Here is a 27,522-nt window from a genome sequence, read left to right on the forward strand (position 1 = left end):
TAAGCAACTTCATGACCAGCTACATTGTAAGCAGAACGTTGCATAAATTCAGAGCAAGAATTGGCTTTATGACCAGAAGAGCTCCATTTACCTCACAGAAATAAAACCACTGCAAATGTGGAGTCTTTATACTTTAGTGTTTGCCTCTGTGGCTTTCATTTTTCCAGGTTCTGCTGGCCAAATAGTCTCTCTGGTTACAATTCCTACTTTTAGCCTATAAATCAAGTAATGTTGTCCTGGGAACCATTTTTCACCTTAAAACTTAAGATGCCTTGGCTCTGAATTACCATGAATTGTATTTAGAGCCTCAGGGCCAATTTTATTTCCAAGCTGCAGTTGTTACACTGGGAGGGAAGAGGGCTGTGGGCGGCTTTTGTCCCTTAGAGGGTCACGATTTTATATCAGAAATAAAATGGCAATGAGGTGATTTTTATCTTCTAGAAAATCTTGAAAGCCCATTCATTTACAGGCATAAAACTAGCAGAATACAGTTCTCCTTCCTGCAACGTGACACAGAAGGGTTGCCAGATAAAATACATGCATGCCCTCATGGAATATCTGGGACGTCCGTAGACTAAAAAATGATTCACTGTTCATCAGAAATTAAAATTTAACTGGGCATCTTGTGATTTCGTTTCCGAGTAAATAAATGGAAGCCCTGGGAAATGCCAAAAAACAAAAACAAAAACAAAAACCAAACAAACAAAAAACCCACCACGCTTTTAAATAAACGTTGGCACAAAGGAGCGGAAAAAACAAACGCTAGATTATTAAGAGCCTTACATCGGTGTCGGCAAATGCTACCTGCAGCAGAAAGGAGAAAACCTTATCAGAAGTATTACTAGTTAGAGAAAGGGACCGTTACAGTCAAGGGAAGGATGGAAGGAAAACTTCATTTCTTCCCAGTTTGGAACTGAAAACCCCACTCAGCCTGTCTGCATGACAGCGCCCAGGAAGGAAGCGCGCACAAGGCAGGAACTCCATTTTGGCGCCGTGGGTGAGGTGCGGAGCGATGTTCGAACGCCAATCCCGGGCGCCGCGCAGATAACCACACCAGGTAACCGACAGAACCCCGGGCGAGGCCGGATCCGGAAGTAATGAGCCCGCCCCGCACTGTGGCCGGGCCCCACCCCCGGCCCCGCCCACCGGGCCGGGCTGTGCGGGACAACGTGTCTGAACTCTGGAGGCGGAAGCCGGGTAGAGGTCGCTGGGGTGGGAGTTGGCGAGGGGCGGCTGGCTGGCCGTGCGCACGCGCGATGCGCGCTCTGAGCCGACTGGTTTGCCTCTGGAGTCCGGGGACCGATTTTATTGAGGAAGACTCCACTTCTCCGGGTTTTTGCTGATGCTGAGCTGTGCGGATAGAGGTGGCGGTGTAGTTTGGAAGGAAGGTTAGGGATGCCCTTTGGACTTCCTAGCCGCAGCAGGCTCGGCCTCAGAGAGTAGCTGTCACTCCCCTTTCTTTCCTCTGTGAATGGAGGAGGTTAAACGCGTCTGGAAAAAACCTCAGAAAGACTGCGATTCTAAATTTAGATATAAAATTTCTGTGGTCTGACCAGTACAAGTCCTGTAGTGCTTTCTGGTTACTTGCTCCTCCAGTCTCGTTTATGCCCCAGACGCTGCTCTAAGCTCTGGGGATGTAGAGTTGTGGGATGCAGAGACGAAGTCCTTACTCCCAGGGAGTTTACATACAAACGGGGCGTGAGACAGGAGACAACCACGTTAATTCCAGATAGCGATAAGTAGTGTGGAGTGCTGGGGGTTAAGCAGAAGAGTGGAATGGGGATTTAAAGATTTCATAAGATCGCTCTTGTCAAGAGTAGAGGCTGAGATGCTACTGCAGTAAGTACTAGTCTCGAGGAACTAAAATTTTTGGCTTCGTCCAGAGTTTAGCTGTGGACATGGAAAGCACTGAAAAGGATTTAATCTAGTTCAGTCGCCCAGCGAACACAACTTGTTGAAGGATAGTATGTGGAGAGTCAGGGAACGAGGAATTGAGGTTCTTTCCAAGGTTTGGGGCCTGAGAAGCAGTGCTATTTTCGATGTAGAAAACGGGGGGAGGAAAAGAAAAGTTGGGGTAGGGGGGCACTGAGATAGTGAAGATCAAGTATTTAGTGGCACCGGATAAACAGAAGATAGTTAACAAAGAAAGATTAATTTTCTTCCCCTTTCCTTTGTAAATGGACAGAACATCTGCTTCCTCTTACTATATTGGAAATCTCTATGACTTCAAGTATAGAGTATTATCAGTTCTTTTCCCTAGCCCAAATACGTTCAACAAATATGTTAATTGATTTGCACCAGGGAGAACTTCCCTAGACATATTCCTAGGGCTCAGGCCCCCTCTTTTGTTAGAAAAATGGGTGCCATCCCTCTGTGCAAACAGAGCAAAGTGCCCAGTGCTTGTATATATATATGTATGTGTGTGTATATATATATATATATACATATACACATATATATACACATATATGTGTATATATATATATATACACACACATATATTTTTCCCACTTAATCTTCACAACAACATTAAGAAAATGGACATCCTTTTCTCTGTACTTCCCAGTTATCTCTGCTGCCCGGGACTTGATGAATTAACTTGCTTAAGGTCCACATAACTAGAAAGTAGTGTTCCAAAGCTGGAATTCTTAGTGAGAACTACCTTTGCGAGCAAGAATTCTATCTTTCATTGTTCTGGTTACTCCATAGCATAGAACAGTGGTCCTTAGCCTTTTTGCAGGGTCATAGATTCCTTTGAAAATTTAATAAATGTAATAAACTTTCCAGGGGGAAAACATGCAAATACTCACAAGAATTTAGGTAGGATTGCACGGGGCTCTATGCTTTTCTGAATTGTCCACTTTGCAAACTTGCCCATTCTTGAATTCTGAGCTAGAGGTGCTTCTAGATTATGATTCCTCGCTAAATCTCAGCGGAATGTAAACAGACTGTTGCCCATCATTCCAGTTCTGCAAGGACTAAGCCATTTGCTATTGTAGTCGCCCACTGACAGTACACCCTGTGGGAAATTCAGACTGGAGAAAAACAGGAACATTCTGTGCTTTGTATACTGGCTCTAGAGAGTTGAGATGCATATCTAAGGAATAATGAACCCAGATTTTTGCATCTTTTCCTACATACAAGAGCACTAAAAATTTTAACTTTCTATGTCTGTTCTTTGTGATTAGCAGTAATCTTCTGATGTTCAACTACATATTTTCTTCCAACAAAAAATCCTCATATATATCCTGGCTCTTCCCTTACCTCTTCAGAGCAGTTTCTTAGAGCTACTTGAATGGCAGGCTCCTGGGCTATAACTCTCAGTAAGTCCACGAATAAGACTTAACTCTCACCTTTTATGTTGTGCATTTTTTCTTTCAGTCACCAAAAGCAAGTTTCTCTTGAAAAATCCTCAGAAAGTGTACCCCACAAACACACACAAATACGTCTGTGCATATACAAACAGGGACATTGCGTCACTTCAATAAGAAATATGACAGAAACTTGCTTAAGGATGGTCATACCAGACTTCTATTTGTCTGGAAATACTTTTCTCACTGGGCTCTCAGGTGTGCCCAAGTCTTCCTTTGCAAAGAAATGTCAACACTGCCTTTTATTCACCTACTCCCATCCCCCGGCCACCTCATTTCCTCTCACCCTAAAGAAGTCTTGTTTATTCCACGCAATCTGGGTCCTACCAAGAGTGAGCTGCCGCATCCAATGCTGGGAACCTGTCAGTGCAAACACCTCTGAGTAGCTGCCTACGTGAAAGTTTATGGCTAGATCCTCCCCATTTGTTTCCTTATCCTGCACCCAATCGTCTCCCGAACTTCTTCCTTCCACCAACTCCGCTTCCAGCAGCAAGTACGTTTTTGGAGCACCAAATGTGTAGTAGGGGTTGGTGTGCTGTGTGGGGTGTGGTGAGGAAACTGCGGAAAATTGGGGCAAAGCCGCAAGCATGGGGCGCTGGGCAAGTGAGACGCTATACGACGCCCCGCGAGGGACTCTTAGATCGGAATTTGCAACATAACGTGAGCGCTGGTACCGCTCTCGCAGTAACCACCCCAGCCGGCCCGCTGAAAACCCGGAAAGTGGATTTCCTCTCCTCTTCCTTCCGGAAATTTCGCGGGGCGCTTGCGGCCGCTCTCACTGAGCATGTGCGGGCGGCGTTGCGCATGCTCCGTCGAGGCCCGGTTCGGTTTCTGTTGCGGAACCCGCGGTGTCTCCTAGCGCAACCGGAACTACCCGTCGCAGGGCCGGCCTCCTCAGCTCCGGCGGCCTTGTTGTCGTCTCCGAGCCTCCCCTTCCCTCCTTCCCTCTTCACCCCCCGCGGCTCGGCTGCTCTTTCCCCGAAACAGCCATCATGAGCGCCAGGGTGCCGGCGTCGTCTCCACCTCGGTGGCCGCGGCTGTTGCTGCTGTCGCTGCTCCTGCTGGGGGCGGCCCCGGGCCCGCGTCGGGGCGCCGCTTTCTACCTGCCCGGCCTGGCGCCCGTCAACTTCTGCGAAGAGGGAAAAAAGAGCGACGAGTGCAAGGTGGGTGCGGCCTGGCGGACCCCCGGGTGCGCTGTCCGAAGGAGAAGCCTCCCCTCGCCTGGGAAGCCGGGGCCCTAGGGGAAGGGGGCGTAGCAGTAGGTGCGGTCGGGTGTCCCCAGAAGCGTTTGGGGTTGGCTCGCTGTGGGTTGGAGGCTGCGGAACGGCCTTAGGAAGTGGGTGGGTTCTGGCGGACTCGGCGGGCCACAGGCTCGCCTCCCTTCTGGCGGGCCAGGTAGCACCAGCAGGTGGGTTTAGTTTTTCAGAAACAAGGACTGTATGTGAACAGCACTTGCTTAGAGGAGGATGCGTGAGGGTCAGCGAGAGTTCCACGAGTGAGTGTTCGCTCACAGCCGTGTGTCACGCACTCCAAGGAAGGGGACGGCCAGGGCTTCCAGTAACTTTTAATTTCATTGCTTCCTGTTTTATTCTACTTTTCTAAAAGTCCTGGTTAGTTATGAGAGCTTATTCTTTATAGGACTTTGACATTTTAATCTCACGATTAGTAGTTGCTTTCTTATTTGTGAAAGATAACACCCAACACCGCGTACACTGTGTTAATAAAGAGTAGCTGTGATGGTTGAGACAGTTAATTTCTACCTTTTATGTGTAAAAAAACTTTCTATTTTTTAATATGCAAAAGAAATATAACATCCCACTATTAAGGTTTCTCTGAGATTGTTTTAAACAATTAAAAGGAGCAGACGACAGGGGAAACTGGCGTTTTCTTCCTAGGGCAACTCTTGAAAACTTTGATCTCTTACGATCTTAAACTCAAGACTTTCAGTTTAACTACTAGTAAAAGACATAAGTAACCTGCTTTTAGGTTATTCAGTATGCGGCAGGGCAATATACATACACAATTAGGATGTTAAAACTTAACCATTTGGGATGGGAGAATCTCTTTGAAACCATTAATAATTTAAACAATTCAAATAATCGTTCAGCAAACTTTTACAATCTATAAATAGGTTTATTTACTAAGTTTGACTTTTTTAAGCTGGTGTTTATTTTATTACTTCTAGCTTTACTGTAGTTGTGAATTTTGAGCTTATTTTAGGGCACTAAAGAAGCTGTTAAGTTTTTCATGGCATTTTACAGTTTCTGTTTAAAAACTTGATTCTCTGAAAACGTCAAAGAATCTTTAAGGTTTACTCAAGTCGATGGTTAGCACTTGAATACTGTAACTCTCATACCTTGTAGTGCAAAAAGCTTTCACTCTTTGAGAGTTCTGACTGAAAGAAAATAGTGCTTCCAAGTGGAAAAGAGAGCTAGTCTTGCAAGCACACTAGTTTTTCCATTAAATGTTTTAGTAACCAGCCTTTAAAACTTAGTATTTGGTTTTTAAATTTAAATTTAACAGCAATTATATATTGTATTCCTGGTGCCTTAGAGACAAAAAAGTGTATCCCTGTCTCCTAGGAACCTCAAAGTAAAGGTCATAAGCTTATGACAGACTGTCAAAATCAGGTATGTTATAAAAGATGTATGTCCAAAGTGCTCTAAAACAAACGTCTGCAGAAAATGCCTAGCAGGTTGGAGTTTTCAGGGAAACTTATAGAGGAAGTGATATCTGAGATGGACTTCAGACATGAGTAAGAGTGAAATTTATGGGAGGTCTGCCAGTTAGATAATTTTTGTTTCTTCAACAGGTCTTTCTTTACGTAGCTACTTTTTAGTTAACTTTTGATTAATTTCAGGGAGTCCTTTTGGATTTCTAATTTTCAGAGATACAGGACTAAAACTTTGAGTCAAGACACATCATTTTTTCTGGATGTTTGGGTTTCATCTTTGTTGCCAGCTGCTTTCACATCTTGGTCAGTGGAAACAAATCTTAGATCAGCAGAAAGATGTACCTTTAGCAGTTTTTCCCTAGAATTTTGCTAACTGGTATAGGGAATTTAAAGTACTCTTTAATATTTCTTCTCTTTGCCTCTCAAAGGAGAAAAACGGTAAACAGTTTAATTTTTTGTTGCTTCAGTCAGGGTATTACCAATAATTTTTTTGTCATCTATTGTGTATTTGTTAAGGAGGACAGTCTTGTGTACACTGTCAGAAAAGTTGAAGGGACTTATTTTTTAAGTTAAAAATGGCAGCTGTGAAATGGGTATAATTATTTCTAGAAGATGCTGTTAGGGTTGGGAATCAGGAGTTGGGTGAATAAGGCAGGTCATTGAAGCTGTTTCCATCACTAAAATAGAGATAATAATATTTACTTATTATATATTCTTCTTGAAAGATACTTTGTATTTCTTAGAGGAAAAATTCAACATATATCATTATTGTGATATTATAAAATACTCATAAGTGTAGAGATGAGACAAGTTTATCTTCAGCATAAGTGTAATTTCTGGAGTATAGTGTTTATATGTCCTGTAAAGTCCAGATCCTACATTTAGCTCACTATGTATGTTGAGAGGCAATCAAAAGAACCATGAGGATTTGGTCATTTTCTCCTCCAAAATTATTTTGTTTTTAGTTTACTGGCATAGAAACGGGAGTCCAGTGAACATAAAGTTCTATTCATATTCCACTAACTTCTGATTTATGATCTTATTGGCCTTTATAAATAGTGTGATTGTGTTCTTTGGCTTTTTTTTTAACTTGCTATTATTACGCATACATTTGAATATCAACATAGTGCATGTTTTCATTTTTTCTTATTGACTATGTATTATTTCATCTCTATTACTTCAGTATGGTTTGCTTAACTATTTCTTGCTTGTAGGGCATTTAGATTGGTCCCAACTTTTCTCTATTATAAATAGCTTTGCAAAAATGTATTTAGCAGGAATTACTTGCATATTCACAAATTACTAAGTTATAGGCACGAAGCAATTTATAGCTGTTTAATATCACCAGGTTTCTTTGAAGAAAGATAGGTTTGATTTACAGTGCCATTAGCTAAATGATTCCCTGTGTCTTCACAATATTTTATAGTTTTTATTTATCAATTTAATAATTATATGATGGTAGCAAAAACATTTTTTGATACTGCATTACTTTTGTTGCTTTTGAGGTTTCTCTGTCTTTTAATTTTTTTTCTCTTGTCTTGTTTTGTTAGTTTTTGAAACCACAGTATTAAAGGATTGAACTACGATACTCCTTTTTTTGTAGAATCCATTTTACTTTCTTAAAATCAGGGGATAATAAATTGTAATATGTTGACTGCAATAAGTAGAATGAGCCCTAATTGGAAGTAAATAGATCTTCACAGCATAAAAGTACAGTTCTAATCTACTCTGTACAAGTTTTTGACTATTTCACTTAGCTTTAGATGGAGTCTTAAGTGTGCTGAGTGGTATTCTGATGGCTAGTAGCTGAAGTTAGTGACCAGTTCACCCTTGCAGCATTTATCTTTTGAGCAATTATTGGCTTGTCACCATGAACAACTAAACTCTAGAAAACATCTGCCACTTTTTTTTTTACTGTTGGATGTATAGATCGCATTCTCAGATGAAAGATGAAGATTTTCTTCCTGTCTAGTAAGGAAAAGTGACCCAAGATACCCCCTGGTGGTTTAAAAAAAGTTTAAATGAGTTAGTTTAATAATTTTTTTAATAAAAAAATCAGAATCATACTTTTTAATGTACTTTCTTGGTAGTTACTTCAGAAGCTTTTAATAAATTCTGTCTGTTATTTTGGGAGCAGTTGCCTATATATGATCAAGTCAAATTTAAGAAACTTCTAAATGTGCTCCGAACAAACACGGGAATGAATGTATATCTACCTGTTTTAATTTGGCCATAGAAATAATTTGAAGATTTTGAAATATTTAAAGAAAAATAACATAATTGATTGATAACTTAGTTTCATATTTTCAAAAATTTTTTTTCTGGAGTAAGAGATTGATTTTTAGCTTCTGAAAACTAATCAGTGTGTGAGAGTTACTGATACTGTTTCAAATATGAAATCTGGCTTTGGAAAGAATGACTTTGTGGTATTCACATTCCAAGGATTGTTCTTTGTTCCTCTGTAAAAGTACATGGAATTGAGTTGGAAGGTTTCTGTTCAGAAATTAAATTTTTGAAAAAAATTATTTTTAAGCTGTGATTGTTCATTATAGTGGATCTGGGAGCTAGGATCAGGAAAGCAGTCAGGGTCGATATACATAAAATACCGTCCTGCTGTAAGGGAATCCCTTCCAGAGTGTGTATTTGAACATCTGAAACAACACCACAGACATGTGCTCCACACAGGTGCACGTTAAGTTATAGAGACTGGTCTGAGCTCAGTCAGCCTCAGAGCCCAGTTCCAGAAACCGCTACTTCCTATTCTTCCCTGCAGTTTTCCATCACTGTCCTTTTAGTAAGTATTGTAGTTAATTGTAGCTACTTTAAACATGCTCTACAAGGTCATTCTCTGTTGCCATGAAAATTATCTATGAAAGGGTTTGTAAGGTATTTGTGAAATATTTTTTTCTTTGTTGTTCTTCTTCTCACCTTTCAAACATTTTTAGTGCCCTTTGCCAATAATAATGATAAAGGCTGTAATTTGTGTACTTTATGTGTGCCAGATATATCTTAACCTTAGTTAATCCTCAAAACAATCCTGTGATTTTTAGAAGGGAAAACTGAAGCTTGATAAGATGCAGTACCCTCTCAAGTGTACACACCTAGTAAGTAGTAGAGCTAAGATGCTCAGGAGTGTCCAAGTCTGAAGTCTGGGCTCTTCACCACATTAGGATACTGCTGTATCTTCCCTGCTGTGCACTCTCTGCCTCTTCTCCTGCCCTACCCTGGAGATCCCTGGTTGCTTATAATCCTGGACTTCCACAATTATTGCAGTTAGCAACAAAAAACTGTTCACTATGTAATCAATTTTTAAGCAGTCTGATTTCGTATTTATCCCTTTTTTTTTTGATACAGTCTAAAGTTGAAATTCTGTTTTGTGATGAGGGAGTGGAGGAAGAACCTTAGTATCTAGATCAGCTTCTGGGCATTGATGGTCAGATAACTCAAATGTCATGAACTTCCATTTGTGAGTTCCAGCATTTCTACTGGGATTTTTAAATTATATCTGAGTAAAGGTTTTCCTTCTTCAGAATTTTTCCCACTATGGACTTCTCCAATATTAAAGCAGTTGAAACTTCCATAGTTCACCTTTTGTATGGCTGTACCTTGGTATCTCAGACCCTTTTGTGACTAGTCACTTGCTTTGATCATTATACAAAGTCACATTACTTCACTGGAATTTCTTTCTACCTTGAAAAACATTTGTAGGTGTTAGGAGGGACATATGTGATGGCAGTTGTAAAAGCAAGGACCAAAACAAAGGAACAAGGAAATAGAGGGGAAATGCAATACTAAACATGGCATGCCTTGAAGCAATTAAGTAGGGTGTGGTTGTGACCAAAGTTGGGATGAGATGTAGAATGGGCAGATGGGGGCTAGAAATAAAATTGTACATTTCCGAGGAAAATGATTTAGAAGGGAGATGATTAAACTCTAAATTAAATAAAACCATTTCCGTAAAAGATTTCTTAGAGTGGAATTTCTTAGAGTGGGATCAGTCTCGCTTTGTCTTAAGTCTTCCTTTGGAATTTATAGTCTTTCTTTGGGATTAATCTGTAACTTCCTTAAAATGCTTAATGTTGTCACAACTTTTCATACTTGTAATAACTCATTTTGGGACAGTTTGAAAGTGGGAATGTGAAGAAAGTAACCTCTAAGGATCTTTCAAGTCATGTTAGTGCTATTTTGGAGTTGGCTGTCTCTAAGGCAAATTTATGGAAGGAGATGCACTTAATTAACATTTGGATGGGAAATAAAGATATTTAGAGTGGGAAATGATCTTAAAATTAATCAAATATTGCCCTCTTATAGCACATTGCTATTTTAATAAAAAAAAAAACTAAATCCCATAGAGTTTCAGTAGCTATCCTAAAAACATACAAATATCTTTGTCACTTTTTTCTTTTGCTTCCTTGAATGTGTACCCTGTGTTCACATCTGGATTATAAGTTCTTTGAAAGGCAAGCATTCGTGTATTTTGTATTATAGCATTCACAGTGTGTAGTACAGGGCATTGTGGGCATTAAATAAATGTGATGATTGAATGAATTTCTCATAGTTTTTGGGGGATTTGTTGTTATGAATGTTCTTCGGTTTTCACATTTATTACAAATTCTACTGTTTCCCCCTATTTATTACTTCTTTTGAAATCATCTCTCCTGCTCCAAACATCTTTCCATGCTAAGTTTTACTATTACTTTCATTTCTTATTGCTTTGATTTGGCTTTCATCACTTCATAATATGACTAAAGTCTACTCTGAACTTTAAAGTCTTTTCTTTTTCCATATTTTAATTGTGACAGTTTTCAAAATACAAAAAAGTTGAAAGAATAGTGTAATGATCACCTGGATATCCACCTAGATCCATAGAGGCAACAGTGTTTACATTTTTCCCTATTTGTTTTATTTGTTTTATCTGTGTGTATATTTATATATTTTTAGGGATATATATAGTGATATTTGTAATATTCTTTTGTCCTTCATGAAACCACATTAGCTCATTAGCAGTTTCATTTCCTTTGTCCTTGCAGTTTTTAACATCTGCCCTATTATGATCTCATTATTCTTACAATACTTTTTAAAAATTGAAGTATAATTGATTTACAATGTTGTGTTACTTTTGGTGTACAGCAAAGTGTTTTATATATATAGTTTTTTTTTCAGATTCTTTTCCTGTGTAGTTTATTACAAGATACTGAGTATAGTTCCCTGTGCTATACAGTAGGACCTTGTTAATCATTTATTTTATGTATATTAGTTTGTATCTGCTAACCCTGGACTACTAATTTATCCCTCCCCCTCTTCCCCTTTGGTAACCATAGCTTTATTTTCTATTTCTGTGAGTCTGTTTGTTTTGTAAATAAGTTCATTTGCATCATTTTTTAGATTCCTCATATAAGTGATAGCATATGATATTCATATTCTTTCTCTGTCTGACTAATTTCACTTAGTGTGATAATCTCTAGGTCCATCCATGTTGCTGCAAATGGCAGTGTTTCTTTTTTATGACTGAGTAATATTCCACTTTGTGTGTGTGTGTGCGTGTGTGTGTGTGCGTGTGTGTGCGTGTGTGTGTGCGCGCGCGCATGCGTGTGTGCATGCGTGTGTGCACATGTACTACATCTTCTTTATCCATTCACCTGTTGATGGACATTTAGGCTGCTTCCATGTCTTGGCTATTGTAAGTAGTGCTGCCATGAACATTGAGATGTATGTATCTTTTTGAATTAAGAGTTTTCATCTTTTCCGGATATATGCCCCGGAGTGGGATTGCTGGATCATATGGTGTAACTCTGTTTAGTTTTTTAAGGAACTTCCGTACTGTTCTCCATAGTGGCTGCACCAGTTTATATTCCCACTATCAGTGTAAGAGGGTTCCCTTTTCTCCACACCCTCTCCAACATTTATTATTTGTAGACTTTTTGATGATGGTCATTCTGACCTGTGTGATTTTCATTTGCATTTCATTAATAATTAGCAATGTTGAGCATATTATAATACTTCTGAAATTTCTTTGTTTTACTATTAGGATCAATATTTAAAATAGTGTTGTAAATGTAGCATATTTACAAATATGTTGTAAATTGCTCTGTTCTGTGTTAAAACTGTCATTATTTTAATTTACTTTTTTTAGCATGTTTTAAATGGAATAAATCTTAAATTTTCAAATTCTCACAGTTTAAAAAGAGAATGAATGAAACTGTCACAAAAATAGCCAAGATGAGCTGAATACTCAAGGTGTGTTTTGATTAGTTCACCCAGCATCAGAAAAAGGTCCATGATTTAGTGGTGATATCTATGATGGACTAACTTTCCTATAAAAGTGTGGAAAAGGGTCAGAAGAGACAAGAAGAAAGAAAAGTGGAGGACTGAGAGCAGCAGAAATTAAAAGTGGTAGTAGCAGTTGAGTTTACTCACTTTTTTTGAGTCAGCAGTCCAGTTTTTGAACTTACTTCTTTGTCTTAAAGTAGAACAGGTAATCCTTAACTAACCTTATAAGAATTGTGTTGACAATTATTGTCTTCCCCTTCCCTAATCTAAGAGTCAGGAAGAGAGTAATCAGTGAATAGGCATAAACAGTAGATCTGAAGCTACTGTTCTTAGTGTCCTTTAATGGGAGGGATGTGGGTGGGCCTCCCACAGAAACCCTCAAGGTTATCCTAATACTTTAATGCATATTCAGATTCATGAATGTCCAGTTTCTGTAAAATAATAGGTAATAATACTGTTTATCTAGCTTATAGTTAAACATTTAACTTACAGTTGTTGTGTGCCAACTGTGGACCAGCTTCTCTGTTGTTTTCTGTTTTATTATTGTATCATTCATTCTTCACATTCAAAGTTACTTGCTCATGAGCACATATTTATTAACACTAGACCTAGGATTTGAAATGAACCCAACAGTCTGATGCTAATGCCTCCAAACTGAAGTCATGTTCCCTATTTATATACTGTGTGTTAAAAGTTATTTTTAGGTGAAAGATTTGTGAGAAGAATTGTTTTTTTGGATTTTACTATTTTGGAAGATTTTTGTGGACAGCCGTTGATAATTGTAGACATCCTTATAAATCACAAAGCAAGGCTGAAACATACTTGTTAATGTTTTTGTTATTAGGAATAGAATTTGAAGCTAGGTCAGGAAAAGTTGACAGATAGGGTGAATATAATGGGGATTTGATAGTAGACAAAATGATACTTTAAGTGTACGATGGATAAAAACTAATACTTTGGAAATAAGAAAACAGGGAGGGAAGATGTTTGGGGTTTTGGGCTATAGACTGAAATGGAGTAAGTGTGGTAATAATCAGTCTACTATTTATATAATTAAATGATATTAAATTATATAAACAGAAGACTAGCATGGTGTCTAGTAGAGGAATTTTCCTGGCTTCTAGAGTTTGATTCAGAGACTTATAGTGGACTTAGAGGGAGCCAGTGAATTTGATTTCTAAAGTTTTGACAAGATTTTTTTTCCTTTTTCTTTTTCAAAATTATTTATTTACTTATTTTTATTTTGTGGGGGAAGTAATTACTTTTTGTTTGTTTGTTTGTTTTTTATCTTTAATGGAGTTACTGGGGATTGAACCCAGGACCTGCCTGCGTGCTAGACATGTGCTCTACCATTGAGCTATACCCTCCCCCCAACAAGATTGTTAAAAAGATTAAATTGGAATTTAAAGTGGTGTGGGTTAGCTTAAGGGTGGAGTTGAGTAGGGAATAAACCGTGGGGAATAATAAAAGTGGAGACAGACTTCCAGAACAAGTCCCTGAGACTAATTTAGATCTTAAATTTAGCAAAGAGGATTAATGTGAAATGTTTTAATTCGCTGATAGTTTTAATTAAGCTCTTATGTGTAACATGATATGAAGCCAATGGGAATATACTCCGGAAGCTCTCTTTAGGTTATGTAAGAGAACAAAAAGTAGTAAATTAATTTGATCGTGGACAAATTAAGAAAGTATATTTGAAGAAAAACAATTAACAGTTATATTTTTGAGGTGATGAGCTCTAAGCTGTTACAGAACATTGGAAAGAGATGAAGAGGGTCATTGAAGAATATGCTTTTTGCCAAAAAGGCTAATGAAAAGTAACTATCATTTTATACATATATGAAACTTTGAAGTCTGTGTCTTAAATTCTGCCTGTAATTTTCAATGATAATATCGTTTTAGAAAGATATGAGAGTAGGGCAAGGTCCCCAGAAAAGCAGCTGGCATGATCAAGGAGATAGACAATTCAAAAGATTAAGACCTTTCCGTTTTGAAATATTAAGACTCAAAGGAGAGATGAGAGAAGTCAGAAAATGAGAGTAGGGTTTTCCCTCAATCTTATAATCCTACAGCCGAGAGATGTACCGTGAAACTTCAGAGAGAACATCATAGGCTAAGCAAAAATTCTTGCCTCGTCCATTGCATAGAAATGGAAGAAACTTTTCCCCTAAATTTATATACTCTTGAACATTGTCCCAAATTTTTTACATGGCATCAGATCTCTGAACTCTTTGCCATGTTCTGGGTTCCCTAAGATGTGAATTTAAAGAACATTGAAAAATACCTAGAAACCAGAGCCCAAGGATGAACTAACTAGGAGTCCAGTCCAGCTTGCTGCCTGTTTTTGTAGGGTCCTCCATCTAAGAATTGTGTTCACATTTTTGAGTGATTGGGAAAAAAATCAAAAGAAGAATAATATTAGTGGTGAGTGAAAATTACATGAAGATCAAGTTTCAGTGCCCATAAATAAAGTTTTATTGGACTGCAGCTGGGCTCCTTCATTTTCATAATGTCTGTGGCTGCTTTTGCACTGCAGTTGCAGAGACTATGTGTCCAACAAAGCTTAAAATATTTACTCTCTGACCCTTGAAGAAAATAATTTGCCAACCTTTGAGGTAGACTAACATTAGAGTTATTTTTCCAGGTAAAGATTATAGAGACTAGAGTAAAAATATTAATTATATGGTCCTAAGCAGCATTTTACTCTTTTCCATTACTGTGCTGTCCCATTAGCCTCCTGTAACTTCTTAAATGTAATTAAAATTAAGTAAAAATTTAAATTCAGTTTCTAAGCCACACTGACCACATTTCAAGTGACCAATGGCCCCATATGGCTAGTGGCTACAGTATTTGACAGTGCAGATAATGAGTATTTTCATCATTGCTTAAAGTTCTATTGGACTCTGCTGCATAATAGTAAATACTTACATAGTACTTTGTGACAGGCACTGTTCTTGAATCTTCTCAAAAACGACTAAAGCAGGGATTATTATTCTTACTTCCATTCTACAGATGTGAAAACCAAGGCACAGGGAAGTGAAGAAACTTGCCCAAGAACACACAACTAGTAAATGTCAGAGCCAGGATTTAAACCTATGCTGCCCAGCTTCAGTCTGTGTTCTTAATCACTTTGTACTGAATGAGATTGAGAGTAAATAATACGTTTAATTGCAGCACAAGAGAGTTAACTTATGTGCTGAAAGTGTGGCTCTGTGGATTTTGAAATGCAAAACACAGAGAATTGTGTAGAACTTTCTATGTGTATAATAGCTACCTTTTTCTTAGAAAGTGATCTAAAAATGTAAACTGGATTAGCTTTTTAGGAACTTTTAGTCTTCATTAAGCTATATTAAATAGAACGCTTGGATTCTGGTGTATCTTTGTAGCAGTGTTGACCCCTTATAATTAGTGAGAATTATTTTGGCAGAGTAGGCTATCAGCTGGGAATTTTGCCTTCACAACAGTTATACGTATTTTTGTTAAGTTACTCAAGCATTCTGTAAGCTTAAATGTCGTGTTTCATTATCTTTTTAGCTAAAATGACCAATGATATGGTCTTGGATATTTTATACAAGGAGACACAGTTAAATTTTTTGTGTGTGTTTGAGACAGTGTCGCCACTGAGTTGTGTTTTTATTTGAGTACACCCTTAGGGATTTTGTATAATACTGTTTACAGTGCTATATGCAAAGACTACTGTCTTCCTTGTATAACATGAAAATTAGATGAGCATTTTAGTGGATGAGCTGTGTAGTTTAGGTATTCCCTAATCTTAATATCATTAACTTTATTTGGCTTTATTTGTGTATTATTTATGTATTAACAAATACATAGCACTTCATGTACTAGGCAGTGTTTGAAGTACTTTACAAATGTTAACTCATTTAATTCTCATACTTCAGTGAGATAAATACTGTTATTCCCATTTTGCAGATAAAAAGACTGAAGCACTCATAAGGGAGCCAAGATGTTAAATAGTTTGACCAAGTATATAAATGGTAGAAATGGGATTTGAACCCAGGCAGACTGGCCCCAGAGTCTACTCTTGCCTGCTGGGTTTTGCTGTTTTTCCAGTGACAGTGTTTTTGTACATCAAATATCTGAGGAGGGGAGGTAATTAGGTTTATTCATTTATTTATTTTTAGAGGAGGTACTGGGGATTGAACCCAGAACCTTGTGCGTTCTAAGCACGTGCTCTACTACTTGAGCTATGCCTTCCCCTGTACATCAAATATCTGGTCTCACATTCAGGGTGTAAACCAGGCATAAAGAACTGCTGACAGCTCTAGTAAATGAGATCAAAACGGAAAATGTGGCTTTATGTCATTCCAAGTAGCCTCACAATCAGCGTCCAGAGGCAGCCGTAGTGATCTAACCCTATGAAAATACTTGGCCCAGGTAAACTGCTCCTGTGTAATTGTTTCTGGTTAGCACCAAAAGCACTTCAGAGCACAAATTACTTGCTGACTTTTTCAACTAAAGATTTCTGTCTTGAATAGGATTAAGCCTCTATTGGGAAAGTGGGTACGTGGGCCATTTGGAACTTCAGATATACCTTGGAGAAATTTGGGGAGCTTCAATAGGAAGGTGTGGCTTTAAATTAATGCATATTTCCTACAGAGTTGATACAGTTTTTCCGTTTGTACCCCATTGCTGAATTTGATTTGGTCTTTGTGAATTTCTTCACTGTCACTACCTTTGTAGTTCAGCATTCTCAGATTGATCAAAGCAGTCCTCTAAAGTTAAACCATGTTGTCATTGTCCATCTCCTGTTTGTTTAAGAGCATGAGATTGTATTTCTATTACAGATGATCTAGAAATTTCTTACCTACTTGGCAACATTTTTTTTAATGGTCCCATGGCGTTTATTTTAATAGCTAATTTACTGTCAATAGGCATACTGCAATATGTTTCTAGTTTCTTGTTAAAATGAACAAGTCTGCAGTATACATTCTTGTACATGGTCTCCTGTGCACAGTTGATTGTATTTCTAGGGGATAAGTTCTCACAAGTAGGATTGCTGAGTGGAAGAATATATGTATTTTTAATTTAAGAAGATGCTGTTGGATTGCTTTCCAGAAGGCTGTAGCCACTTCACATTTCAAATATCCACAGGTGTTACAGCCTTTGCAAATTTTTGGCCAAGTTTAGAGGTGTCTCATATTCACTTTAATCGCAGATATGTCTCAAATTTGTATCTCCAGATTTTTCTTTCTGAGTGCTATGATTGTTTATCCTTCTACACTTAGATATCTCAAAGTCACTTCAGACAAAACATGTCTGAAGACGAACTCATGATCTCTTCCCCAAAACCTAATTCTCTTCCACTGTCTGTTTTACTTGTCCACATCAGAAACTTAAGGCATCTTTCATCTTTACCTTCACATAAAACCCATCAAACTCCTATCAGAGTCATTCTTAAAATATTTCTTGGATGCCTCCATTTCTCTTATTCTTTTCACTGGCAGCATTTCTTGAATGCTGTGAGAATGTTTTAAAAAAGTGTTTAAAAATAAAAATTATTTTTGTGCTACAAAATGAAATACTGCATTTGAAAACCAGATTTTTTTAAAGAGCATGTATATTGATGTGATGAATTATTTAACCTATCTAATTTTTAAACAATTTTTACTTAACAAGGATTTAGATAATATTGGAGACATTTGCAACTCTGAAAATTATTTTATTGTAATTTAGATAATATAAATCTACTTGGTGAATGGATTTATAAGGGAATTCTTTAAAGTGAGTTAGATATCATAACATTTCTCATTTTAAACATGTCAAATTCCTTTTTAACTCTAAGCCATGACTTAAGTTTTGGTCTCCAGCTGTTTATATTCTGATTCTGTGTTTCCTCATTTTCAGGCTGAAATTGAACTATTTGTGAACAGGCTTGACTCAGTGGAATCTGTTCTTCCTTATGAATATACAGCGTAAGTTTTTCAGCTTGGTTTTTATATAAAATTAAATGACATCAGAATTTGGTACATTTAGAACTTTATCTTCTCCACAATTATGAACAAATTCATGTGCATTTAAGAAGTGTAGAGGGCCTGAAAACATTTTTAAAGGGATATTTATTTCCCTTTAAAAGGTAGGGTTAAAAATGTGAAATGTGATTTTTTTTTTATGTCACTTTGCAATAAAACAGAAGCATCAACTAAAATAATGAATTTCCTTTTTTATCTGACTGGACAAATAGCCGTTTTGTTTAATTTTTTTGATTATTAAAAAGCCCATACAGTTTTAAACAAAATTTTTATGTCCCACATTATCAGTCCCAGAAGTAATGGCTTTATTTGCACCCCCTGCATTTTTCTCTGCGTATGCTAATGTACATAACCACATTTACACATTTTGTCTTAAATAAAAGTAGGTTTATACATTTTATTTGTACCTTGTTTTTCTCACTGACTCTATGTGCATATCTTTCTCTGTTAATACACAGCTACCTCAGTCTTTTTACTAGCTGTTTATTATTCCTTTGTAGAGATTGTATAGAGTCTGTGTATGATTTGTTGCACTAATCCTCTATTTATGAACGTTTGATCATTTCCATTTTTTGATATTACTAAAAATATATAATATCCTTTGTTCATTTGAGTTCTATCTACCATATTGGGTGTAAAATAAAATTCCTAAATTTTAGTTGGCGTCTTAATTTCTCTGTTACCTAGGAATTTTGAAAGAAAATACGTGTTTACTTTGGAAAAAAACACAGAAAAACAGTTTTAGACTATCCAACGAGAATCCATGTATCTAAACATGTGTGAGAAGAGAATACAACTTTCACGAATGGTTGGAGCATAATTTATATAACTACTGGACACTTAAATGCTTTTTCTAGTTTTTGTTTTGTTAAATAAACAAACATCTTTCCTTAAATCTTTGTGGATATTTCTGGGAAATGGATCTCTTACATCCAGTAGTTGGAGAGTCTTCATTTAGGAAGTTCTCAGCCCGTTTTTTATCACCCACGATTCATCTTCCTATTAGGAATCTAACTAATCTGTAGTCATCACTGTGCTGGTCTTAAGTACTCCCATATCATTCTGTGGTAAATACAGAATTGCCCTTTAATATTCTATAGCAAAGCTGAAATTAGGCTGTAATGTTCAAACAAAACTTTGTGAAACTCTGGTTAGCAGTTCAAGGGAATTATAACACAGAGAGAAGCTTACAGTCGACTGGTTATGGCTTCTCCACAACTCCCTGCTCTCAGAGAGCCTGTCTAACCATGCTTTTCATGTTGGGATGTGTTGGCCAGTGTATCAGGGTGAGGCAGAAACCCATGTAAATTTGGCACATCTTCAAGTGTCATTATTAAGTAAATGTTTGGATTAGAAAGTTATAACAAAAGATAAGTTATGCAAAATTACTTTAAAGAATAGGATATAAATAATTTTATCATTGGAACGAACAAAAATAATGTGTCAATTTAAAAATCCTATAATTTACATGTTAATAAAATTATTTAAAAATGGAAGCATTCTAAGGCATAATTTTCAGATTTTTTTTTTTGTTTTGAAGAGATGTGGTACATGAAACTTGAAGTACAAATGTATTTCTTACTTAGCTGCAAGAGCTGCTGGCATGATCAGTACCTGATCTGTCCTCTAGATTGGCTAGGGGTGTGATATCTCCTTGTTTCCTTTTATGCTTAAAAACTTAAATATTCTTGCCCCCAGGTTTGATTTTTGCCAGGCATCAGAAGGAAAACGCCCATCTGAAAATCTTGGTCAGGTGTTGTTCGGGGAAAGAATTGAACCATCACCATATAAGGTTTGTATTCAGTGTTATATAAAAGTTATTTAGTTACATCTTTTTTCTTTTCCCCCCTGCCTTACAGAAAAGCCTGAAATAACTTAGTTCTCATACCTAAGAAGGAATTCACTTCTCTTTTGCACCCTGGAATAATTTGATTCTTAAAGTCACGATTTAGGAGGATCCCTCCCCTTTTTACAATGTGTCATGGATAAGTTTATGTTAATTCATATAGTCAGTATCGCAAGTGATGATATGGTGGCCAAAAGGATAGTGCTTAGGCCTCCAGCCTCACCTTGCAGGGGGGCCTGGAACCCAGCCTTCAGCTGTGAAGAGTTGCCCCAGCTGCTCCATTGCTCCTCCCTCTCTAGGAGCGGTATCCCTAGATTTTCTCAGTTAGCCAGTATAGCAGGACTTTGGCTTTCCCATTGCGTTTTGGGGAAGATAACATTTCTGGTTTGACCACTGAAAGTGTATTTGGAACATCTTTGATACATTTTTAGGACATCACTTAAACCAAGCTAAGCACAGTGTAAGGTACTCTCTCCAATATATGCACTTGATCATCACCCAGAATTACTCTGCCTTTTAAATCTATTATATTTTAAGCCTGTTATCCTTCTGAATTTCATAGTCTCCTTTTCATTTTATATCTGCTCTCCTGCTACACAAAGAATAATGGGTGTCTCTTTTAGAAAAATTAAACTAGTTTCTTACAATAATAATGTATCAATCATATACAAAAATAAATGGTACAGAAGAATATAAAATGAAAAGTAAGTTTCTCTTCCCTGTTCCAAATTAGTTTCTTGTTAATCTTTCCTGAAATTTTCCATGTACTTACAAGCATATAAAAATAGAATTAAATGTGCATATTTATGATTTAACGTATTCTGCACTGTGCATTTTTCTTTAACTCTGCCTTGGGCATCTGTCCATGTGAGCACATTCACTTTATCTATCTATCTATCTATTTATCTATCTATCTATCTATCTATTTTGAATACTTAATGACTTTAACTTAACCCCAAGTTTTATTCCCTAGCCTAACAGCTCCTTCTCCTGGTGTCACATCCTTCTCTTCTGTGACCTTGTGATTAGCCACCTTCCCTGCTTTCTCACTAAGCACCACCATCTATCTCCCTTGGCACTTATTACACTGAGCATCTGTCCAGCAAATCCCCAATCCTAGATTAGTCCCACTAACACTTTTACTCCAAAACTATATCTATACTGTGAAGCACTGGGGGGAAGACGTGTAAATGTATAAATTTAATTCACTACAAGTTTATAGTTCTCAACCATAAGTATGTCCTCTTAGAATATTTTAATTTGAGATTTTCTACCCTAAAGATAACCAGAAATTTAAGAAATTTTTTTAAAGTAGTAGATTTGGAGGAGTAATGAGATTAAGTCACTGGGAAAGAAGAAGCTCAGAGGCTATGGATATGAGTGATGTTGAGCAGGGCAAGAATATTGTGTAATGTCTCCATGATGTGTATTGTGAAAGATTCCTTTGGAAGTTACTGCATTCTTTTATAGCAGGGGGTGATTTTCAGGCATATTTATTAAATTATATAACTACCTTGAAATTGTCCTATGGTGTCTCAGCCCCATCTTTCTGTTTGTTTATGCTTTGGCCTTATGAAATAATGGATGATGAGAAGAGCATCAGTAACACTTCCAGTGAACTTGAGAGACAGCAGGAGCCTCTAGCAGTAAACAGCAAAATATTCAAATCCATGGAGAAGCTTTGTCCCTTTGATGCAGACTTTAAAGGCTAATTACTTCTTTAGTAGGATCTCATTCAGGGTACATTTGTTTATATATAACTATGCTTATGTAAAAGACCTTTCTTTTAGGCGTAGTGCTTTTCAGATTTAATTTTGTTCTAGGAGTTGAGGCAAAATAGTAGAACAGGGGACTGTTTTAAAATGGAGAAAGAATGTGCACCTAATACTTTCCATGAATTTTCTAGAATTTCTTAGGATCAAGATTTGTGCTTAAACAAATTCTTTAAGCCCCATGCTTAAAGAGACAGAGCAAGCATTTCTTAAGACCAAAGCATAGGTTAATAGAAACACGGGGCTAAGATATCGATTTCTTTTCCCAAGCCAGCCTTGAATGTATTGACATATTTTTCAGTATTGATTCTTTGTTGTTTATTTTCAAAGAAATTTGCCATTGTTTAGATCTGCAGTAAACAACTGGTAACAACCAGCAACAAAACAAAACCCCAGATCTGCTTTGCCATCTTTTATCTATGACTTTTGTTGGGGTCAGGAAAAAGCAATGCAAGACAGTGTGTGCATTATGTGAAGCTGGAGCCACATACCATAAACTCTCAAGTCTAACCACTCATATTGATTTATTCATTCACTCAGTTGACACAACTACCGAATGCCTTTCACATGCTAGGCACCGTGGCAGGTGTGGGATACAGCAGTGAACAAACAGAAATCTCTGTCCTAGTGCAACTTGTATTCTAACGGGGACAAGGAAACAAAATGAATTACTGAAATATATAGTGTGTCAGTTGCTACTGAAATAACTACTGAAGATAAATCAGGGAAGATGGATGGAGAATTTTCAGTTTTAAATAGGTCGGAGAAAGTCTCATCTGAGAAGGTGACATTTGAGCAAAAGACCTGAAGCAAGTAGGGGAGTGAGCCATGAGAGTATCTGGGGGTGGGGGGAGGGTGTTCTAGGGGAAGAGAGCAGCAAAAGCAAGGGTCCTGAGATGTATTCAGGGTACAGAAAAAACTGCTGTGATTCAAGCAGGTGAGCAAGATAGAGAATAGTAGGAAATGAGGGCAAAGAAGTATTGGGACCACATCATGTAGTGACTCACAGGCCATTTTAAAGACTTTGACCTGTATATCTGGGCAAGGTGGTTAGCATTAAGGGGATTTGGGTGCGCTTAGATTTTAACAGGATCACCAGGGCTGCTGTGTTGTGAATGAACCCTGAGAGAGCAAGGAGGGAAGCTAGGAGACCATTTAGGGGGGCTCTTGTGATCAGTCATGGAAATATGTATCACTTGATGGTGACTCAGACCATTAGGGTAAGGGGTAGGGGTTGTAAAGTGGTCAGAATCTTAGAAACTGGCTGTATTTTGAAGGTGGGGCCAACAGAGTTTGCTGAAGGGTGAGAACTAGGGTGTGGAGCTTGTTTTCTAAGATGGAAAGTCTGAGAGAAGAGCATGTTTGGAGAGAACAGGGCAGAGTTAGTTTTGACATAATGTGTGTTGTTCATTAGGCATCCAGCTGGGGATGTTAAGTTGACAGTCGAAGATGTGTCTGGAGTGTGGAGAGGGGGTTCAGCCTAGAAATGTGTATTTGAGAATCATTAGTGTGTAGGTGATATTTAAAGCCAGGAATTGATGAGATCCCCAAGGGCGTGGTACAAATAGTGAACAGAAGAATTCCAAGGGCTGAGCCTTTGCGCAATTAATGTTAATCGGTCAGGTAGACATAGAGGAGCCAGCAAAGGAGACTCCTTCATAGGGTTACTGGGAGGGTTACATGAGGTAATAAATAAGTGTTTATTGTCATGATTAGATGTCATCTTTAGGTTTGCTCTTTTCCTTCACAATTGAACACACAGTTGACTTGCCTAAACCCAGTAAGCACTGGATTGAGGTGTAAGATTTGCCACTTTTGGTGTAACTAAAAATGTCTTTCTCTGCATTGAGTTTGACACTTATTCCTTAGTATGTATACTTTTTTTCATTTCCTGCTTTTTAAAATGGAACCTGTAAGTTTCATATAAGATTTAAAATATTAAATATTTACACAGATATTGCTATATTTACAGAAGTAGCAACGTGGCCAAAATGAAACTGTTGACTGACAGGTGGCAGCAGTGGGCTAAACTTGGTACATTGGTTTGTCAGCTGATGCATAGAAACCGGTTTAGGGATTTTAATGAGTAGTGTATAAAAGAATGGATTACTTTGAAGTGAAATATACACAAGTTGGTTTTTGTACTCCCTGTAATAAAGTTTGAATTTATTAAATGATGTATTGGACTATATATAATTATATTATGAACTATATATAGTTAATAAATTTCTGTAATTTTTAAACTTTTGTTTAAACTTTTGTTTAAAAATTATCAAATTTTGTTTCAACTTTACCCTTTGTTTCAACTTCGTTATTACATAACATCCTGAAAATTGACAGTCTTTTCACATGTGAGTTAAAAGAATGTTTATTCTGATTCTAGACATCCAGATTTGACTTTTTCTTGTCATCACAGTCTGTTATTCACTGCTGAATCTCTATCGCCTGCATAGGGGACACTTAACAAATATCCACTGAATGACTATATAGACTTAAAAACTTGTCTGTTTATTACTAGAGTGCCTTCAAATCTATAATTTCCAAAACATTGTGAGGGGACATTACTGTGGAAAGACTGATGTTGTTTTATTCTACATGTAGGTTTTTTTCCCTCCTAGGACTCATTTACACTTAAAAGATGTGTAGAATGAAATTATCAAAAATAAAAATAAAAACTGTTACTTATCAAAAGAAAAACTGATGACTTTAAGTTTTTAGAGAAAAGAGTAATATTGAAATTAAAATCTCGTTGAGCTTTGAGGAATTTAAAAATGTTTATTATCAATATTAATGCACTTAAGTAATTTAATGAGACCAGTGATTTTACTGTATTTATGTCATATATGTAAAGGACCTGGATGTTTTTTCTTAATTTTCTTTCTACTTTATTTTAATACAGTTTTCATTTAATAAGGAGGAGACCTGTAAGCTTGTTTGTACAAAAACATACCATACAGAGAAAGCTGAAGACAAACAGAAGTTAGAATTCTTGAAAAAAAGCATGTTACTGAATTATCAGCATCACTGGTGAGAAATGGAGATTTGGGATTTGGGGCTTTTCCTTTTCAAGATGAAACCTGTTTCATTGAATGCATAAATTGACTATAAAATATAACAAGTTAGTTTATTCCCTATTTTTGTTATTAGTAATAGTATGAAGTAGTGACTTACTTGCCAGAGGATTACCAAGGTAGGTTGACAGGTTAAAGGACTGTTGTTTAACGATGCTTATTTAGACTACTATGATGTCTGGTACCTGTTTTGGTACATGGACTTGGTACCTAGAGCACTAATTTTATTCATATATATTTAAAAGGAGCATATTTATGCTTTGGGGAAAGCACCTGGGTCAGTCTTCTAGAAAATACCACTATTTTATACTTGTAGGCCATGAAAAGACCATAGGAAAACAAAATTTAACTTAAGTTTGGTGTTTGAGAAATAGCATGTACTTCATATAAAAATACTTGTATTTTGTGATCTTTTGTAATTTTGCCTACAAATGTCTGTATTCTGTGGTGGTCATGGTTTACATATGCTTTACCTCTTCCAAAACTGTAAGGTCTGTAAGGTACTGGAGGTGGTGAACAGGAAGACTGTCTTCATATACTTCCTCTTGAGTGTCTGTCATGTCACTGTCAGATTGACCCATTTGCCCTCACTCAGAGAGGTTAGGAGCCATTGATCTCAGACCTCATTTGGACATGACCATATCCTGTGGCTCAGATAGTATGGTTAGAACATCGCATACCCTCTTGCCTCCTTAGATCTTCCCCATCCTCCCCTCTATACACACAGAACAAAAAGTTCTAGAGAGGGACAGCCTTGGGTCACATGCCTATTCATGAACTAGTCTGCCATTAGGGGGATTCACTCTGATTGGCCAGACCTGGGTGGTATACCCCTGAACCACATAGAAAGGTGAGAAGGAAAGGAACTTCCCATTACACTTGTGTCAGCCTCTTTCTCATCTGACCCTCAGTGCAAACAGGAACTTGAAAGTCTCCTTCATCTCCTCATTTCTTTGGTTTTTGGTAAGCCAAGAGCTTTTTTCCTCTAAGCTACTGTGAGAATACTGCTTAATTGCTGAGTTAATGTAGCTTGGGATATATTTGCTTATTCATAAGTAATTGAAAAGTTTCCCTTGGTGTTTTCTCTTTGCATCAAATTGTTGTTTCCAGCCTCCAGAACCATATTTAAGGCTCAGTCCTTAAATTTTCATATTCGTCCTGACCACCTCTGTTTACTCTGACAGCTGCTTTTTTGTTGACTGAATGAAAGAAATGGCTCTCAAGGCCTATGGGTGATTTTTAGCTCTCTCTTCTACCCTCTGCTCTTAGAATACTGTTTAGAGTCTTGCTCCTAAAGGTAATAGAAGCAGCTCTTTTTCAGTAGCTTCCTGACAGTGTATATAGTACTTAAAGAAATTTTTAACTGATTTATGATGCAATTAACATAGATATTGTTTTGATCCCAAGATGCTTAATAACAAGAAGAATAAATAATTTAAAATAGTTTACAAAGTGAGAAAGCATTTGATAGTAAAATTTACTAAACAGTTTGTGATAGGTGTATCAGTTGCCAACTTAAAACTGTTCTGCTTAAAAAAATAAACTGGAAGAGTGCTGGTGAACAGTGATTTTTTTTTAGTTGAATCAGAGAAGTTTATGATCTCAAGTCTGAATCTGTTAACAAAAAATCTAAGCCATATCTACAGATATATAATCTTGTAATTCTAAGCAATGGGCTTTAGTCCTTAAATCAGTTTATTACACATTTGGAAAATGTTGATTCCTGTTGAAGAATTTATGTGAACCACTAGTTGAGTATATTTCTGTCCATGACTTACTTCAGAAATTTTTACTGTGAAACTTGATTTTAAGTATAGATAGCAGAGTTGACAGAGATAAAATAGCATAAATCTTTAGAAATCTGAAAGATCTTTAAAAAATAATGTATTCTGTTATGGAATTTTATTGTGAATGTAGCACATCTTATTAACCTTTGTGATAAGACATTTTGGAGAGAACTTCATTATTTTCTAAATTACAAAGTGTACACAACTGTGGAAAAAAAAAAGCAGTGAAGGAAAATACTAAATAAAATAAGAGTTTTCTACTACCCTTAGCTTCTTTAGTATTGGTCCCCAAAGGTAGCACTATTATTTCTCAGGTATATTTCCCAATTTTCCACACATATGCAGGTATATAAAATAACAACTGAAATATTGTACACATTATTCTGCAAATTGATCATTTTGTTTAAGAAAATAGGGGCACTTTTCCATGTAAAGCACATCTGTAGATCCACATCTACCTCATTCTTTTAGTAATTAGATAGCATTCCGTGGCATAAATGAACTGTAATTTTTCTCCCCTTAACATTTTAACCATACTACCTTTTGAATGATTAAAAAAACTGATTATTAGTATACCAACTCATTTTTCTCCTTATAGAGAAGTCAGTTAATTAGCTGTAGTTAATTTGCATATCTAAATTGTTGAATACTTTTAATTCTTATTTGGGACTTCAGAATGTAATTTGAGGATCTTCTTGGCTTACTCTGTCAATAACCTAAGCTACTTCTTGATCCTTG

At 37.0% G+C, this 27,522-nt stretch overlaps 1 protein-coding gene across 1 annotated transcript in view; it reads left to right on the forward strand.

Annotated features, from left to right (window-relative positions):
- Positions 1–4,132: 4,132 nt before the first annotated feature.
- TM9SF2 (transmembrane 9 superfamily member 2) overlaps positions 4,133–27,522 on the forward strand; it is a 52,656-nt gene continuing 29,266 nt past the window's right edge. The window contains exons 1-4 of the mRNA XM_006208317.1: positions 4,133–4,534; positions 18,184–18,251; positions 20,007–20,100; positions 24,826–24,953. Coding sequence (XP_006208379.1) covers positions 4,364–4,534; positions 18,184–18,251; positions 20,007–20,100; positions 24,826–24,953 — 461 coding nt within the window. The 5' untranslated portion in view covers positions 4,133–4,363. The remainder of the gene's footprint in view (positions 4,535–18,183; positions 18,252–20,006; positions 20,101–24,825; positions 24,954–27,522) is intronic.

Source organism: Vicugna pacos, chromosome 14, assembly GCF_048564905.1.
Source record: "Vicugna pacos chromosome 14, VicPac4, whole genome shotgun sequence".
Lineage (NCBI taxonomy): Eukaryota > Metazoa > Chordata > Mammalia > Artiodactyla > Camelidae > Vicugna > Vicugna pacos.